The sequence below is a fragment of the Centrocercus urophasianus genome, unplaced genomic scaffold (genome assembly GCF_019232065.1).
Source record: "Centrocercus urophasianus isolate 14NV4802_14NV808 unplaced genomic scaffold, USGS_Curo_1.0 seq_22, whole genome shotgun sequence".
NCBI lineage: Eukaryota > Metazoa > Chordata > Aves > Galliformes > Phasianidae > Centrocercus > Centrocercus urophasianus.
In genome coordinates, this window is record NW_024884778.1 from 5169854 (window position 1) to 5189270 (window position 19417).

The 19417-nt window shown below is 44.0% G+C and overlaps 1 protein-coding gene across 1 annotated transcript; it reads right to left on the reverse strand.

Annotated features, from left to right (window-relative positions):
* Positions 1–1943: 1943 nt before the first annotated feature.
* Positions 1944–19118, reverse strand: LOC122162840 (monocarboxylate transporter 2-like). Its single transcript, XM_042823535.1, has 4 exons — positions 18855–19118; positions 10744–10887; positions 6101–6976; positions 1944–4303 (listed from the first exon to the last, which is right to left on the reverse strand). The coding sequence occupies exons 1-4, from the start codon at positions 19069–19071 to the stop codon at positions 4011–4013; spliced, it is 1530 nt and encodes a 509-aa protein (XP_042679469.1). The 5' UTR covers positions 19072–19118; the 3' UTR covers positions 1944–4010.
* Between the last annotated feature and the right edge of the window lie 299 nt (positions 19119–19417).

Here is a 19417-nt window from a genome sequence, read left to right on the forward strand (position 1 = left end):
CTAAAATCCAGGTGTATGCCTGCATTGCTAAATATGTGTGGATTGTAATATTTGTTTTAATAGAAACTATACAGTGCTGCTACCTGTGATGGCACGCTCTTGACCTTTGTGGCAATGATTTTCCCATTTACCTGTATGTATAGGTAATATAAAAAATTATATACATATTTTATATATATATATATATATATTTTATATGTATGAATATAGACACACACATAAATATGTATATATGTGTGTGTGTGTATATATATATATATATATATATAAATATATAGGCCTCTCTCTCTCTATGTATATAGAAGTAGCAATACTTCAGTAAGTGCCAAAGCTGATGGCAGATCAAGTCTTTGTTTCAGAGCTGTGTTACTGTTATGGGAAGCTCTGCTGACAGTTATGAATGTCAGTCATCAAAACACTCTCACATGGTTCTGATAAGCCTAAATAATACTCTTTTATAGTCAATGTCACTGTCACCACGGAGGGCACAAAAGTCATCTTTTAAATTCGTTCCTCAATGTAATCTGAATGTGCCTGGATTGTCTACCAGGCATTTTCTGAACACAGTCAAATAAATTTGGTGTCAGCTGCCATGGGAACTGTCCTGAGTAATCTCATGTAGAATAACACAATTCCATATTTCAAACACATCTATATGGTAGCTAACCTAGAGATTCGTGGCAGGGTTTTGTGTGCTAAATTGACTCTTCTTTTTTCTTTTTGCTTTGAGATTGTGCTGAGAGTTGCTGCCTGGTCTGTTGGTTGTGGGGAACAGCGGCTCAGCATCGCAGACTGGTTCTTGTAGAAGCTCTGGCAATCCTGGGAACAACATTCACGCCTCTTGACTTGCTTTCACTGGTGCTTTCCAGGCCTCAGAATGCATGTAAGTACAAAGTGTTGTGTCCCTTTTGCCTCCCAACTCGATTAGATGCACAGGCAGCTTCTACTCCTTCACAAGAGCTCTCTTTAACGGATATTTTATATCACAACAACGATTTTTAATAACTGAAAAATGTTCTTAGGAAAGCTGGAGAGTTTTCCAAGCCTGGATTACATCTTAAGCCTGTAAGGTATTGAATCCCAGGGATTTGATTCAGCAAAGCAGTTCTGGAGCTACTCATGTGCTGAAAAGTACACAGTTCTTTGGCGTTGCTTTGCTGCATTGATCAGCAATATGTTATGATCTGAAGTTTGAACCCACAGTGGGAAAAAGAGACAGGGTGACAGGGAACAGGCAGGCAACCAACCTGAAAAACAGCCTTCATCTCCAAAATTACATTAAGACAGTCTGGCTTCCTATGTGATAAAGAGTACTTGTTTCCATGACAAGAGGCTGGGGTGGGTTAACAAAGTACATGCTTAATATAAAAGACATTTGAAGCCATAAAGCACTGGTTATTCAGCACAGCATTTTTCTGCTCCTAGGGACAAGTTAGCAAAGTGTATCCCTTCCAGAGGATTTTCAAAGACAGCTGAACAAGCAAACAAACAAACAAAGCCTCTCTATTAGAAATGTTACCTGTTTCAGTGAAGTTGACCTAAAAAGCTTACTTTAGACAAAGAGCCTTAGCACTAACTCCTGCAGTAAGGAGAGTGGAGGATTTGGGTCATTGTTCCTAGAATTAACTGATGTGACCTGGTGAGAAGATATGAAAATAATCTTGTCAAATCCTCACCAGGTCATTCTCAGCTACTTTCAGACTTACTATGGGCTCCTGCCACTGGAGGTGTGAGTCAGACTGGCTCCAGTCACTGCAAATATCTCAATGTCTGAGAAACTGTGCTGTAAGGAGTTCTGATGCAAGCCCTGGGGTAAGAGGCTGCAAATCAGAGTTGTATTACCATGTACATGGAGCTCAGGCTGGGGTCCTGCAAAGATAAAATGCTTAGCAAACAGAAAGACAGAGTTGCCTTATGGATTATAATGAATAAGTGTCAAATCATTTTTTTTTTTTTTAAGACATTTATTAAGCATATCAAAGCATCCAGAAGGTACATTAGAAGATGTTCAGGATCTGCTATTAACACCTTTCTTACTGAACATCCATAGATATATTTGACAGAAATAAGGAACATTAAAAAAAAAAACAAACAAAAAAAACAAACAAAAAAAAGCCAACAGCAACAAAATGCTAAATATATTGTACAAATTCTGGTTGTTTTTGTTGTTGTTGTTTTTTTCTTCCAAGAAATGCAAGATAAGGAATAAATTCGAGTCCTACTGCTGTCAATAGATAAAGACCATCATTCTTCAGTGAAAGAAAAGGTTTCATTGTAGCACTTTGCTAGGAGATGTGAGTGATCTACATTTAAGAGGACAGTGTATCTGTGGCAAGATTTTTACAAGTCATTCTTCATAGCATGTATGTAAGTGATAATTAAATACAGTTCTTGGGTGAGAAAGATATGGGGGAAAAAAAAAGAAAAAGACAACTTTATTTGATCACATGGGTTCCACTGATGCAAAGAAAGGTGATAGCTGCCCTATGGACAGCTGATACCTTCAGGTTTGGGTCTTCTACCTCCAAAGTCTTTGTTTTTATCTGTCCACATGGAGCTAAACTCGAAAAGACTTATGATTCAACTATGGGATGCCATGCTCAGCATCCACAGCTCTAGGCAATGGCTGCTTATTACAAAATATATCAGTGCTTGCTGTCAGATCAGCATTATCACCAGCAGAGGAGAGATTCCTACATGGCCTTGTTCCACTTCTGCAACATTGACCCAGGGAAGCAGTATTTCCTGCAGCAGGATAGCATGAGGCCACCAGGTATATTGCAGCACCAGTGGTGACTGGCTGGGAGGAGGCAGCTGTGTTCAGATTCCCTGCAGGCTGAATGCACAAAGATCCATCTCTAGGACAGTGTTTTAAATCATTAAGCTTAAATAGAACAATGCACAAAGGAGGCAGGCAGTAGTTTAATGCACACTTGCTGGTATTTTCTATTTTCCAGCAGTAGGATGCCTGTGCTTAGGTGGCAGGCTGTCAGCTCCTTTCTTCAGCTGCTGATTGCTTTCTTCTGTATATGGCCAAGGCTCCTGACTCAGGGCAATGGATCCCATTTCAGCTACAGCATGTCTACACTTTATTCACTGACTTGATGCCCATTTCAGTTGTAAAATTAACTAGTTGTAATTATCGCTTCACCAGAGTGTTGTAAAAAACTAAAAACTGTAAGGCACTTAGATATTGGTAATATGTGATCTTATAGGGAAAACAAACAAACAAACTCGAACAAAATTTAAGCAGTTTAAGACTAAGTTTCTGCCCTGCACAGACAAATGACCTGGAATAAGGACTCCTGCAGCATGTGAGCTTGATGTATTCCCCCTGAAAAATGCCGTTTTGCTAAATGCAGAGGTCCCTGATAAAGTCCATGCTCAAGCTACCGCGAGCCACTCCGAGTCAGCTCCTTCCTAGCATGCTCTGGCCACAGGGACAGGCTGCTTTGCTGCTAGCACAGGCATGCACTGCCCTTGTGTGTTCAGTTGACTCTAGCTTGTGTATTTCAGATGAGCATCTGGTCTGTTTTCTTTTTTCGTGAGATGGAGGTGGTACCAAATTCCTGGGATAATTCTGATGATGCAATCAAAAAGTCTAAGTGTTTGGACTGCCTGGTGAATAGATCCAGCCACCACAGTGCTCAATGCAAAGCCCATAGAAGCTGGTGGAAGGGCTCAGCATTGACCCTGCTGGTCATTGCCCTTTTCACCAAACAGAGCTATAGTACTGGGAATAATAGTAGGGTAGTGATTACAGGCCCTTTGGAAAATGGGAAATGTCTGAAGAAAAATGGTTCAGATCCTTTGGTACGTGGATGGATACTGCTCTGTGTGTCCCAGCACTTTATAAGAAACTGAATTTGTTTCTGTTCTAGTCTTCTCTTAAGACAAAGAAAACACATGGCAAAGTACAGGACAAAATTTAGAAAATCTGGTGTGATTTCACAGCTAGTGCCAACATAAGCAACATGGAGGTAATTCCCTGCCCAGCCACAAGAACAGGTTTAAACTTCATTTGTGCCATTTGCTTCTTTCTTTAGTTCTTGTTGTTCCTCTCTCAGAGGTTCCAACTCAGGTCCCTCCTGCATGTGTTCTTTGTTCCAGTTATTTCTGCCTTCGTTTTCTGTCCTTACAGGCTTAGTATCCTCTTCTTTTTCCTTTCTTTTCTTCTCCTCCTTGGCAAGCATACGGTAATTATAGTAGTTCATGATGAACAGGAACGTTCCTGCCAGGACCATCACAGCCCCACATTTAAAGAACATATATTTATAGTCCCCAAAAGTATCGATAAGTGTTCCTGTAAAAGACATATTAAAAAAAAAAAAAAAAAAAAAAAAAAAAACCTTAGAGATGAAGGAAGAACTTTTGTGCTATCAGTTCCTATCTGTAAAAGGACACCCTTGTGGCTTTAGGATAAAATAAAACATTCTCAGTACTTCTGCTCTCTTCCCCAAGCACTCTGATGCCACAGATACTTCACGTGTGCTCCACTCTACAGCCTGTGGTGGTTAAGGTTGATGTAGGTGACACTACCAGAAGTTTGTACAATGAAGTGGAACGGGATAGTGGCAGCTTTCTGAAAGCTGGGTGTTAGGTGGCACCTGGCCACTGGGTCTGGTCTCAGACTAGTGACAGAGCCCCATCAATTTGTTCCACCATGGGTCATTCTCCAGCATTGGAGGGGACTCAGCTTTTGGCCACAGCTGCCCTTTCTGCACTTCTACCTGTGATCTGAGGATTAAAGTGCACAGCGTGGAACTGGAAAACATTAGTTCCAGGGAAAGCAAAGATGATGCTTTCAGTGTCAGATAATTTCAATGCCAAGACAAATGTGACTGGTTCCTTTGAAAGGTTAATGCCTCTGTTATGGAGTAACAGAGTAATTGAAGGGAGACGGCTTAATTGAAATGTCAGTGTTCTCCATTATGTCAAAATGTAATGCAAATCTTATTGGGATTATGATCCTAGGCATTAATTCCCACTTACTGGAGCATCATGGACCATTCGTAACATCCCAGATCCTCATGAAAGAGAGACCCACTCCTAACCTGGCATTCATAGTGCAGATAGACCTCCTTGAAACTGGCCCATCATCCATTTGCTCTCTGACTTTTTGGAATATGTTCTCCTCCTTAAAGTGAGGGATCTTAATTACTTCCTGACTGACCCTTGATGTGAAAAGCTGATGATTAATTATCCCACTGCATAACACTAACAAGGGATTTTGTGGCCACCAAATACGTTTCCTGATCACAAAAAGAGTAATTTTCAACTGTTTTTGGTGACTAGTTCTTCCTGAATCACTCTTAGATGTCTTCATACACTGTTTTCAATGCATGGTGCATTTCATGTGGGTGGTGAAACATCAACCAAATGTTAATTGCAATTTTTTTTTCCTTTTCTGCTAATCAGGATGACCTAGAGTTCTCCTAAATAGGTTGCAATGAGAGTTTTAATGAGTAGAGTATTGGAAAATACAACAGTAGGATACCTACCTCTTTTCCTTTGAGAATAAGATAAAGCCATAAAACACACTGGGAACAATTTACTTAGTTCATTGAAGCAGAACCCTGCAGTAGTTTATTAAAATGCCGAAGAACCAATAAATTTGCTGCTTATTAAAGTAGCAGGGAAAACCCTACAAAACTAATATTACTGATTATTACATAGAACTGCTTCAGCCTCATTAGCAATCTCTGGTCATTAAGTTCTTTTTTCCACGCAGAAAATTATGTAGCTCAGAAAACGGTCATTTTTAAATTGTGTTTTCTTTGTTTGTCATTAATTAAATAATGAATCTCTAAGACAGCAAGAAGATACAGCTGCTTCTGTCACACTACAGCTACATGGTAATATGAAAAAGTGAAAGGCTCTGCATCACTCCCCAGACTGGTGACTTCAGCTCCAGTACTACACAGAAAGGAGCAGAGGAGAATTACTGGGTGAGACCCTAAGGTTGCCAGCAGAAGAAAGGTGGGTGGGAAGAAGAGAAAAAAAGATTCTGAATCTCTTCTCACAAACTGTGTTGGCAAGAAGTTACATGCAGTTTGAGGGAGCAACTACCCAGTGAAAGCAGGAGGAGGAAGGCACTCACCTCCAATGGGTGGTCCCAGCAATATCGTGCAGCACTCTGCTATGGTGACCAAGCCAACAGCGCTTGTGAAGCGGGAAGCTCCCACGAGGTCCATGAGAGTTTCAAAAAGCATGGCACAAACCATGCCGAAGGCCAAGCCAAAAAAGACAGAGTAAATGATGAGCCCTGTGTAGCCAGAAGCCAGTGGGCACAGAAGATGGCAAGTGCCATTGAAAGCAATGGAGAAGCTGAAGAAGTATTGAATCCGTGGCCTCACCCACTTGCTGTTTGCAATGATGCCAGTGGTCGGCCTGGCAACCATATCCACGATGGCAAGAATTGAAAGGAGGAAAGCAGCTGAATATTCATCAATGCCAATGTGCTTTGCATAGGGTGCCAGAAAAACAATGGGGGCAAAGAAGCCCAGGAACATGAGCACATTTCCAATCAGGTAAATCAAGAACCCTCTGTGCTTAAAGAGGGAAAAATCAAGGTACTTATTGATTTTTTCACAACAGTCTCTTTCTTCCTCCTCTTCTGTTTTGGTCTCCATACGTATGTTAGTGGGACTGTTCATTTCTATGGCATCCTTAGTGACTTCTTCTTTCAGGGTCTCCTTCCCTTCCTCAATTGACTGGGGTTTGACTGAGACTTTGTCTGCACTGATGGGTCTGAAGAGAGCTCCAGCAACACAGCAGTGTAATAAAATGGCCCCAAGAATTAAAAAGCTGCCTCTCCAGCCATAATTGTCAAAAAGGAATTGGTTGAGAGGAGCCAAGGTGCAAAGCATGACAGGGCTCCCTGTCATAGCAAGGCCATTGGCGATAGGTCTTCTCTTCAAAAAGTATCTCCCTACGATTATCACTGATGGCTGGAGGTTGAGAGCAAGTCCCAGTCCTGAAACAAAGAAAAACAATTGAGACATACAAAGAAAGCTTTGTTGTGTCTTCAAATCATTGTTCTAGGCAAATTCATGGAGGAACCAGTAGCTCTTCAATATGAAAGTCTGGTGCTAACCACCAAAGCACATCCTTCTCATGCAAACTGCTGCCAGCTCTCCCTCCATGGGTGGTGGGTACCCAGACGTGCCCAGAAAGGTCACATCAGACTTCCCAGATGCTCCTCATTTGGTGGTGTGAGCGAGCCGTGTCTGATACATAAGATTAAGAGGTCTGCAAGTACACAGCAAAGCAGCTACTGAGGATAGCAATTACACAGGACCGCAGAGTGTTTCTTCTAATTAAAATTTATTTTTACTACATGTAGATATCTAAATGATATTATAAATCTGCATTGCTAATTCAGCAATCCAGCTTCTCTTGCACAGCGCAAATCTGAAAGAAACACCAAATGCAGTGATGGCCTCAACGCCCTGTGGTTCTGTTTAAGAGCACTAGTGAGTGTTAATCTCTTCTTTTTACGCATTTCTAAGATTTGTAGTATTTCCTTAAAAGATTAAATTTGCAAAACTCCATCAAAACGACATTTTAAAATTACGCCACATATTTTTCACCCTGTCTGGGAAAGAATGAGCCACATTAGAACAAAGAAGAAATGTAATCCTTGAAGTGATTATACCAGAGAACATGAATCCTGAAAATAGGGTCATGCAGATTTTTTTCTTGTTCATTAGTCTATATAATTAGTTTGTTTAACTCTGCAGTACATAATTAGGCATATTGCTTTACAGAAGAAAATTTAGAAAGGTCAAGGTCCTCAAAATTAATTAAGGAATGCTATCATTAGTCACTGATAGGGTAGAAACCAACTGATGCAGGAGAATTTGACTGATGTTAGATGGCTTAAATTTGAACAGTTTTACAAAATTATGCTTTATGCTAAGTCTCAGATATGTATTTTTTAATTACTTGCAAGTTTACAACTCCAAAAAGAAATAAAAAAGACATCAGTGAAACTAGCCTTGATAGGAAACATATTCTCAATATGAATTTCTGCTTCTGGAGAGCCCATGCATTTGGTAGGTCATTAGGAAATACAGCTTATTCCTAATTTATAAGGGATGGGGTTCATGCCTATGAGGAGGACTGACCCAAAAACTGTGTAGACAAAACACAGCATTGTGAGAGAGCACAGCTGGAAGTGCTCAGAAATGGGATTTATTTTCACCCACGAAGATGCAGCACAGTAGACTAGAATCTGCTTGAAGTCCATATTCCCAGGCTGGTAGATATGTGCAAATATTGAACTGTCTTTTTCACAGAATCCTTTTTAGATCTATTCCATACCATGAGGTGAAGGAAAATCAGACTGGATGCCAGCTGCCCACTTAGCCAATAATCAACTTGAATCTTTTATTATATGAACATTAATTTGCCAGTCAGACAAATCTAATTTAATATTACATCATGCTCTTCCCATTAATTAAATTTGGAGAGTTTCAAATTGGCTGACTGGAATTTCAATTTACTTTAACCTTTTGGCTGGCTTTAGGTGGAAATATTTATTTCCATTTTATTCCAGCTTTTTGAAACTACAGTAACTTTGCTATGATTGAAGTTGTTGCTCAAATAACCACATTTTCTCCCCAGGGATATGACAGAAAGGTCTATTGATGCTGTTGCATGAACAGAACCAAGCCCGTGATCCACAAAACATCCTTCCCTAGATTAAACTCATCTCCCCCAGGAGGAAGTAGTGGTGCTGCACGAGTGAGATGAGTAGTTATTGATCTTGTTTTTCCTTTATTAGTAAGGGAAGACCCTACCAGGTATTTAAATGCTCAGCCTCAAGAGCTAAAGCAAAGACTCAAGTTTAATTTTTCTATGTACTTCGCCCTAGATTCCATTGTATTTAATGATGGCCCTGTTGATAGAGATTAAACTGAAATCAGACCAGTCCATATCGGCTTGTGTTTAGCTTTGAAATCTGCTTCTTCTACCTCAGTTATGTGCCTGAACATCTACCCAGTGTGTCCAGGCTGGCATCCATCCAGGCCCACAGCTTGCACGCCCCATTTCTTTGTCTAAGTGCTATTGAGAAACAAGCAATTAGTGAGGAAGAGAACCTGGGTTTTACAGCATGTGCAGGGAAGTGCCTCATGCAGCCCACAGCTCGGTGCTATCATGGACAGAGCTCCTTCAGAGCTGCCTCCAACAGCAATCTGACTGGAGCTTGGCCCCTGCTCTGCATACAAATGGAAGGAGACAAAAATCAAGCAAGCAAGCAAGATTGCCTTGTCTAATCCCTGTATTGTAAACAGGCACTTCCCACTCTGCTCCTCTGAAGAGATTTCTATGAACATGCCGCAGGCACAGGACTGTGGTGGATACCTCCCAGTACCAACTGTCCAGTTGTGCCTCCATCCCTGGGCATTCTGCAAACACAGATCTTGACATCAGCCCAGAAAGAAGACTGGAAAATGTGTGATGATAAACATCATTTTCTTTTTAGCAAATCACCCCTGCAGAAGGCTCTCTTCTTGTACAGCAACACGTGATGAGCAGGCAGCTTCATAATTGCCCTTGAATGCTTCCATGTTAGGCCTGACCAGCAACAGCACTTCAGGCATAATTAGAGGCATCAAGCACGTTAGCAGGATTACAAACATCTTCCTCTCTCTGTCAAATTAATATTCCTTCCCCTGCACAAACACCATTCCTGGAAATGATGGGTTATTAGCTAAGATCTCATCCATACAGCCACCCTCATATGCAGCATACAGGGGGAAGGCATCTCCCACGAAAAATGTGAATCTCTCTGAGGAAACATCCCAGCTCTACCAACAAGGACTTATGGTTTCCACATGCTCATCCAGCATTAGGTAGCTTGCTAGAGGATGCTGTTTTTTGGTGGGGAATAACGCAAGTCCATGTATCACTACATTTTGAGATGGAATCCCTCGTGAGGGTTTGTTCAGTACTGTGCAGATTTGATAAAGCAATGTGGGTCCACCCCTATTTGCCTTGATAGTGGCTGGTTTTATTGGTTTTAAAGGGGTGGAGTCACACTTTTCACATACAGAGAACAGCAATACTTCATGTGTCTGCTCTGAGCCAGGGAATGCTCAGGTGAAGCATGTACCTTGCAACCTCAAAAGCCAGTTTTGAACTACTGGGCCTTTGCCTTCTCCTAATAGAGTTTCCAATGTGGAGATTCATATTTCACTACAGAAAATTCAAAGGATAACTTTAATAAGAAAATATAATTGTTGTGGGTCTAATGAATATTATTTTCGGATAAAGACTTCCTAACCTGGCACGCAGGCAAATGCAACGTAAACCAAAGCAACTCTGTAATTTCATTTCATATGTCTCAGAGAGGGAAGCTAACACACAATTCCATCAGAGAACGGGTGCATTCTTCACAGATGTATTTGTACCTGGCAGGGCTTGCCCTGCCCTGGGCAGAGCACAGTCAGCCTGTATTGACTTCAGCAGGAGCTGAGTGGCCATCCTCACCATTGCCGCTGGCTGACAGCACTCAGCTGCAAAGAATACATCCCTGCACGCGATGGTCAGCCAGGGACATGGAGCTAAACTGGGAACAGGCTTCGTGCTAAAGCTCAGCTGCTGCAGTCAACAAGCCAGGAGGCCCCTGCCAGCTTTATGCCATCACATTCCCATTGCCTTTAGCCCAAAGGAGGATGCCCAAGCCATCAGAAATGAACTTCAAGTGCGAGTCAAAAGGAAATGCTTTCTTCTTACCTGTAATGAAGCCCACGCAGATGTAGAGCTGCACGATGCTGGTGCAGAAAGCAGCTGAGACCATCCCAATGCCACACAGCAGGCCTCCGAGGATAACCACGGGTCGGCTGCCATAGCGGTTCACTAAAATGCTGCTAATGGGACCTGGGGAAAGAGAGAAATGAGGTCCTTGAAGTGGGAGTGTCTGACAGAAGACAGGTAAAACTAGCAGGATCAGTACCCCTGGGTGCTGTTGACAGCTTCCAGTGTGAGTTCAGGAAGTAAATAGAAAAAGGAAGTCGTTGTGCACTGCTTGGGGATGGCAGTGTGTCCCATGCCACACGGTGGCTGTGATGATGACAGTCCCTGCCCCAGGAATGAACAGCTTCATCACAGCAGGCAAACAGTGATACTGGGCGAACATGCAATGCCAGCATAGGAGCTCCATGATTTATTAGGATGCTAAATCACACACACAAAGCAGTGGTTCGTATTATGAGGCTGATATCATGAGCACTGTTGCATTTTTAATGTCTCTACTTAATGCAATTCCGATACTGCTGACCAGGATTGAAGCTTGAGCAGAACAGTTAATTAATTCTTAATAGCAGCCTCCGTCAGTAGAAACAGTTCAGGATGATGGATGAACTGGTTTCAGGGAACCAGTTTGGTCTTGTATTTATTAAAGAAGTAGTTCAGGAAAACACAAAATTATGAAAGAGAGAAATGGCTTAACAAAGACTGCAGATACCAAAAGGAAGCATTTAAATCTGAGGAAGTGAAACAAGGCTGTGGCTTTGGCCAGAAGTTCTTGTTTACTGTAGCCCAAGTTAGCTCTAAGACCTGTAGAAATCAGAATCACATATGTTGGAAGGACTGTGGAGGTTTCAGGTCCCAACTCCTGCTCGAAACAGAACCAATTTTGCTGAGTGTTTATCTAAGAAGAGCACAAAGCTCTCCACTGGGGCAGCCTCCATGAAGGGAATGTCCCAACCACACAGCTCCCTGCTCTCCTGAGCAGTCGGGGGGGGGGATCTCAGGCAGGCTTTACTGCAGGTCTGGGTGACCTTCAGCTAACAGTCTTCATCTGTTATCATCAGCGTTATCAGCTTTACAGAAGGATAATCAGCCCCATTTGTTTGCCTGCCGGGGTGGAGAGCTGTAGTCTCAAGGGTGCTATCAGCCCAGGCTGGGCCATGCCCACAGGGAATGGCAAAGAGCTTAGGAGCAGCATTAGTCTCTGCACCCTGAAACCTTAACTTCAAGGCACCATGAGCTTGTTTTGCTAAAGCAGCACAGCATATGGGATCACAGTCCATGCTTGTGAGCAGCAGCATTTGGGCTCTCTGACCAGTTCACTCACATCATTCTGGTGCTGAAGACCTTGAAGATACCAACTGCAACCAGGGAGAGGAGAAAGCCAGGAGTAGGGCATCTGCTCTGAACCTTTCCAGACACTGGAGAATCCACAGCAAAGGTCACAACAAGTGCCCAGCCTGCAGGGAAAGCATCTGCCAGACCAACGCCTTATGAGACACAGGAGAATCCAACACACGGCCTCAAACAGACAGAAAACCAAACCTCCCTGTGCTGCTCACAGGACAAAGGTTTCATAGCAGTCCTGAGCAGACCTTTTGAACGCACTGAAGCAAATCACGTCCTCCAAATTACTTCCACTTAAGTCATCTGGACCTACAGAAACATAGAGGCGATTGTCCATAGTCTTTAAAGGAGCAGCCTTGTAGAAGCTGTCCCAGCTCTCGGCAGAAACTCTAGCACGCAATATGTCACATAGCTGTGCACACTTCAGCACACAAACCCTGCCAGTGCAGGCACAAATCACAGACGTTCACACCTCCACCCTGCCCAGGTGTCTGCAGTGATCAGTGTCACCCCAACAGATGCCAACATACTGCTCCTGCCCTGCAGGACCTGCAGCACACTGCTCATAGGGATCAGCCATCAGAGGTGAGATCAGGCAGCAGCACTGTGGGGAGTTGGAGAGAACATCAAATAGCTCGCATCAGGGAAAGGAATTAAGAGGAGGGAACAACAAAGCCAGGACCGCAGTGGTGGGAAATGGGAAACAAGATTACTACTTTGCTTGCAGCTATTGCAAAAATTAAAAGTGTGACAGCATCTGGAAACAGAGTGGAATTGAAAAAACAGGACCTGTCATTTACTGGTTATTCAGCATGCATGAGAAGAATAAAGATGCTGTGCATTACCACACACAAACCTATTACGGGAACTTAGATCCCAAGGCACCTTTGCTTGCTCACACTGCCCTGGCATGCAGGAACCACAGGCTCCTGCCCTCAAACCCACCCCACCTGGCTAAGGAGCTAACAGGGGGTTAGGCTGATTTTGTTTCTTAATTGCAGATCCAGGTGAGGACAGAACAAGAGAAATAGCCAACTAAGTGCCCAGAAAGCTGCCATTTGCCCAGCCTGACCTTGCAGAGGCAGCAATGAGAATGCTGTTGGAGTCCCTAAGAAATCATTCTAAGGAGCAAAAGCCATCTTGGCTGCAAAGCATGTCCCCAGGCATGGCACTGTGGGGACCTGAGCAGCATCACCAAGCCAGCATCCTCCCTACAGAATCCCCATCGCAGCAGAGAGCACACGGCAATTTCTAATGGGGAAATTGGAGGTAAGATTCAATCACTGCCTTGCACCACGCTGTATTAAAAGGATGAAGCTGCTGACACAGGGCTGCCAACGGGGAGAAGGTATGGCATATCTCACCCAGAGGATTGTTCACGCCATATATCCCCTGAAGATGCTGCTGGGACAATTGCACTCCAGGAGGACTGACATCATGCAGAGCGCTGTCCCCAGCTCACATATATCATCCTGGTTTAGTGCCCTTCCTGCACAAAGCCTCTCCTTTCTCATACCTGTGACAGCTTTCCCTCGGCTGTCAGCTGGGGCATGGAAGGCTGTGTCAGAAGCTGATCATGGCTGCATGCAGAGCACAGCAGCTCGCCACTGGGAAAGCACACAAGCCCTGCCTCATTTGTTAGCTTGTCCAATTACTTTTCACCTTGAGTTTTGTATTTGCAGAAGTGAAAAGGACCCTGAAGAGGAGACTGTAAAACCATGAAGAAAATGCAAAGTGCCCCGGGCTCTCCCCATCTCTCCTCCACAAAGCCAGGCCTTCTTGTCATTTCTTCTTCTTGAGCCACTGAACTATGGGGCAGGAAGGATGTAAGGCAGATGTGGCACTTAACAAGAAATATCAATCCAGACTGGCTTAAACTCCTGCAAGTGTGACAGTACTCAAGAAATAGACACCTGAATTGCTTTTCTGTTTTTCTCAGGAAGCCTTATGAATTTTTTATGGCCAGCAAAACTTGCAGTGCCAGTGCAAAACACCAGTGTATTTTTAACAAGAATTCTACTTCAAGTGTTCTTCTCTGCCTTACCTGTGACCACATACGTATTCCTCGTTTGTAAAGGCTGCTTTGTGATTTATTTTTATTTTTTTAACTTGACCAGATATTAAAAGCACCAGCTTTCCCCATCGTCAGCGGAAACTGGCTGGGATGAACTGCTGCTGAAATATTTCTGCACCAGGCTCGGGCAGCCTTTAGTCGAGAAGCCTTTATGCAACGTGGGCTTATCCCAGGTTTCACAACACTGACCTTCTGACCATGCAAACACCGTACAAATACCACATATCTGCTACCAGGACCACGTGATGGTCGTGCAGGTGATAAAACAGCAATGCTTCAAAGTGTGCTCTGCGTGGGGCAGAGATGTGGGAGCAGCTGTGTCCCCAGCAATGGGGCTGCACGCACAGCTCAGCTTTTCCCAGCTTTCTGAAGAGCTGTGGCTGTGCAGACGTTGGTCAGAGCTGCCCAGATGATAGTTTATGTTTTCCAATCTGCTGTGAAAACACAGATAATGTGCAGAGGCTCAGCCGGACAGGACTGGCGGGGGCTGCGTGGAGTCACTGGGGACAGAAGGAGGGAGCGTACCCAGCTGGGAGGAAGGGAGGGAAATCATTTATACTAATAAACCAAAGCCTATTATTACACCAGTAGTAAAACAACGGCAGCAGCAGGCCTGCAATTTCCTCAGTAATAATCTCATTCCCTTGGTGGGATAACAACACTGCCATTGGCCTCGTAATTTATCCACCAGGGTACCAGGCCTTTGTAGCAGAGCAGCCTCCTCATTACCCAGGCAATGAAAGAAGTGCCCTGTGTTATTAACAGGCTGCCAGGACACAAGAGGGGCTGAGGAGCACGTGCACCCACCAGACACATCCTTGGAAAGCCAAGGACCCTACACATACATTCTCCACGGCAGCATCCTGAGGTTAAAATTAAAAAAAGAAAAAGAACAAAGCAGATAAGATCCAAGCTTGAGAGAGACAAAGCATCCTCATCCTTATCCAGCAATCTTATCTGATCAGTGCTCTGGCATTTCAATTCCCAGCCTGCACTACTGATGCACTGCAGAGCAGCCACAGGCCAAAATCTCCAAAATCAGGGCTGGAGCCAAGGTCCTTCATGTCACTTTGTATTTAAGCAATTAAATAACTGCTCCTTCAAGGGGACAGCATGGCAGGTGCCAAACACGCAGCTGCTTGTGCTCAATGCTTCCTTGGGCCGCTGGGTTGGGCCCCAGCACATCACAGCTGCTCACCTTCAGAAGGTCATGGCTTCATGTTTTCTGAATTTCTTTCACGTAACTTTTGTAGCTAAGCTTTTACTTTGGCAGAACCACAGCTTTTTATCCCTTCCATCATGAAGTGCAGCTCCACATCAGCTCCCTACACATGTATTCCTTCTGATTAACTTCCCTTGTTCGGCCCTTTTTACACCATACTCGACCTGGGCACGCTCTCCAAAGCCTTTGTCTATCTACCAGAAGCCCTACATCATTGGAATGAGAGAGTATGTAATGTTGGGCAATCAGAATCGTTAAGGTTGGAAAAAAACACTAAGATCACCAAGTCCAACCATCCACCCATCCCCACCACGTCCACTGACCACATCCCTCATTGCCACATCTCCACAGTTCTTGAACACCTCCAGGGATGGTGACTCCACCACTTCCCTGGGCAGCCTGTGTCAGTGCCTCAGCACTCTAAGAAATTTTTCCTAATATCCAATCTGAACCTTTCTTGGTGCAACTTAAGACCATTGCCTCTTGACAAGTTGGCATCAATTTTCTTGCACCCCTTCCTAGAGCAACACACGAACACATCCTGTACTGACCAAGGGAAGAAGCCTTCACACATGTTAACTTCACATTTTGAGTGAATTATAACTTACTCCTGGGCTTAACAACTGCCTGCAAAACATTATCAATTCCCCAACCAAAAGCAAAATCCTGTGCTTTCTTCTAGTTCATATTAATCTCTGTTTTTATTAAGTCTATCACATCTCTATTACTCCTGCCCAGTGACCTTTCTAGCTCCAATGAAGGACAAAATGATAAAGCTTTGTGACGAAGTCCACGAACACAGAAATATTTCACCCAAACCTGTAGTGCTATTATTGTTCCTAACCAGAACAGGGCTATTTAAAAAAATAAAAAATATAAGCACATACATGGTGACCTTGCTGGGTTTGAGCACTTTCTGAGAGTCAGGAGAAGAATCCATACCATCATCCATTACAGAAATCAAACCATCTTTTACCTGGTTTCCTTAACGAAGTGGTGCTGCTACCCCAAATATTGCCTCGGTATGGGAAGATGGTGTGCTTCAGTGATGTGGGGAAGCTCCTTCAACCCTGCTGGGACCCTGAGTGATGGCCACAGTGAGCAGAAGGATGGCACAATTCTATGATCCAGCACTATACAGTGGAGCTGTGCTCATGCCAGGAGTACCTGGGCTTGGTCCCCAGTGTCTGCATGGGCACCACAGGTAACACTGCGGTGTGCCATTTGGGGTTCCCTCTTGCTTCAGCCTATGCAAAACAACCAGGCAGAACAATGCATGTCCAGTTACAAAAAGTGATGGAAAGACCATACTGCAGCCCCTCAAACATAATGCAGAAGAACAAGCCCTTTGCTCTTTAGAATCACAGAACCATAGGATCCTGAAAGTTGGAAAAGACCTCTAATATCATCTACTCCAACTGTCACACCCCTGCCATCAATATTTCTGCAGGACACACAGAACACCATCCAGCTCCATGGGTTGGGGCCCCTCCTGCCCTGGAGCTGTGGCTATTTGCAATCAAGTGAGTTGAGTACAGAGACTTGGGCGAGGTCTTTTGGTAGCAGAGAAGGTTTTGATGAAGTTCAGACCACACCAGAGAGAACATACACAGCTTTGATTAAGTTAAGAATTGCAGAATCAAACTCATTATTAATATAGCTTGACGCCACTGCATGTTGTAAGGTCCTTTCTAAACCTGTCACTGCAATTTATCATGCCAGCAATGTAATAAAATACAGCTATAAAATTTTGGATTAAATGCTCAAGGTCAGTGGTTGACTTTCAACTTCCCAATCTCTTACTTGTTGCTGTAGCTGATGCTCTATTAAGCACTTACAAGCTCTGGTAGAAAGTTTCTTTGGAGAAAAGACTCAGTTGTTGGGCATCTCCAGAATTAAATCCTCAGATGTTTCATTCAATTTCAAAACAATAAATAATAAATAACTAGAGTAATGAATACTTCTTGGCTTCAGGATAAGGTTTTCACTTCAAAAACACTCTGATTTTCGTTGTGTTTGCAAGAAGTTGCTCTCTGTGCCTACCTTTGTAAGATAGGCAGGCGATTCCCTAATATCTGTAGAAATTTGGAGATGTACGAACAGCACCCTGGAGATTTGGGGAGTACCATAGCAGGCATAGCAAGACAAAGATCAGGATTCAGCTGTGCTCCACGAATACTAACAGCTAGTGGTAATGTAAGGCATCACTTCTGCCCACAGTTCTCACCTCCTTAAAGCCTTAGAGAAGCCCAGTGCTGCTACAAGAACATTGCTGCTATTTCATACATAGGTTGCTCTGAAAGTTATGCCCCCTATTTATTCCAACTGAAACTACAGCAGATACAAAGAGCATAAGAACCCTATTTGATAGAGAAGAGCATGGGGCTGCCTACTTTGCTGCACACTGATCCGTTTGTTTGTGAGCAATGGAATTGTCTTCTGCAGCCTCACTGCGATTACAAAATGCAAACACACGTTCTGTCTACAGCAAGGAGTGCCCCCCCCCCCAAACAAGCCCCTGCTTCAAAGAGTTTGCCAAGGAAGTGGAGGACTGCTTCCCGGGGATGTTTGCAAACCACAGCTGCTATCTGCAGGGCACTGGGACTCCTTGGGTGCGCTGCAGCAGGCTGGTGGCACAGCACAGAGGACTGAGCAAGCTGCTCTCTTTGTCTGCTACGTTTCAAGCAGAGCAGTGGCACCAAGACTTTGCTCTGGGTTGTAACAAGGAGGATCACAATAGGTTCTGAATTGAGCATTGCTTCCGCTTGACTATAAAGCATCATTACTTTAACAACTGCTCCACATTGCATTATAGGGAAGAAAAATACACAATTTTGGTAACAAAAAATATTTCTAGGATTGATTTAATAACCAAGATAAATTCCAGTGATGTTTCCTGCAATCAGAGAGCATACTTTCTGCCTATCTTCAATTGCAAACTTTACTAAAGGCAGACGAAGGCTCTCGCTGAGTCAGGAACGTGCTATCACAATGATTTAAAAAAAAAAAAAAAAGAGAGAAAAAGCAAACTTGTGTACTGCTTTGCAACTGATAAGAATGATTGACCCTAGTAATTCCATTGCTGTGATTATAACCTGCCACAAGAAACAAGCAGCTGCTCTCTGCTCTCACCCTTGGCTGAGCCCCCGTCATTTAACACTGCCATAAGTTATCTACCATCTCCAGCTACATACCTGTACGGGCTGTACTTTGCATGTCAGAGGCAAGAGAAAAACCCCATCCCAAATAAAAATAAACACCCCCTTCATTCAACTACGCTCTGCGTGTGGATGCTTCCCTAGACCACACTGGAAAACGCAATTAGAAAATAAATTTGCTGATAAAGCAGCACAGATAGGTGCTGGTGCTTTCCCTGTGTGCTGCCCTAGAGCAGAGATACCCAACTGCTATCTGTCTTACAGCAGACCCAGCAGCTTTGGCAGGCGTACTCACCTGCACCGTACGTCGTGGCCAGCATGATGGAGGAGACCCACGCGATCTCGCTATAGGACGTGCCAAAGAAATCCTGGATTTCTTTGTAGAAGATGGCTATGCCTTTGGGGAAGGCATATGCAAAGCCGATAGAAACGAAAGCCCCGAAGACCACCACCCAGCCCCAGCCACCATCCGGGGGGCCGGCGACTGGCCCTGCATCGCTGTGGGGCGGCATTGCCACAGGACGCGAGCGGGCACCTGGTGCTCCTTGGGAAGCCCTGAAAAATAAAAGTGCAGATGGGCAGGGTCAGTGCTGGCGGTGCTCCCCGGGCTGCACTGACAGCACGGCCCCAGCGCAGCTTCCAGCTATTGATTTTTGGTGTGGCGAATATTGCAAATATCGGCTAGGTTTAACAGTGCATCTCTATGGTGCCTTGGAGAAAGAGCAGGCCAACGCTGGAAATCCCAGTGGATGAAGCTAAGATTCAAAATAATGTCTCCAGCCTGGAGCAGCCCCTACTGGGAGCCCCCCCAGGGCTTCCCCAACCCCCTATGAGACCCCACAGCCCTATGCAGCACCC

Excerpts from the sequence above, each read along its gene's own strand:
- LOC122162840 (XM_042823535.1), bottom strand. The coding sequence starts at position 19,071 with ATGCCGCCCCACAGCGATGCAGGGCCAGTCGCCGGCCCCCCGGATGGT. Across the intron at positions 10,888-18,854 it reads GGCCACGACGTACGGTGCAG|GTCCCATTAGCAGCATTTTA; the intron begins GTGAGTACGCCT and ends CTCTTTCCCCAG. Across the intron at positions 4,304-6,100 it reads GCTGGGACCACCCATTGGAG|GAACACTTATCGATACTTTT; the intron begins GTGAGTGCCTTC and ends TGTCTTTTACAG.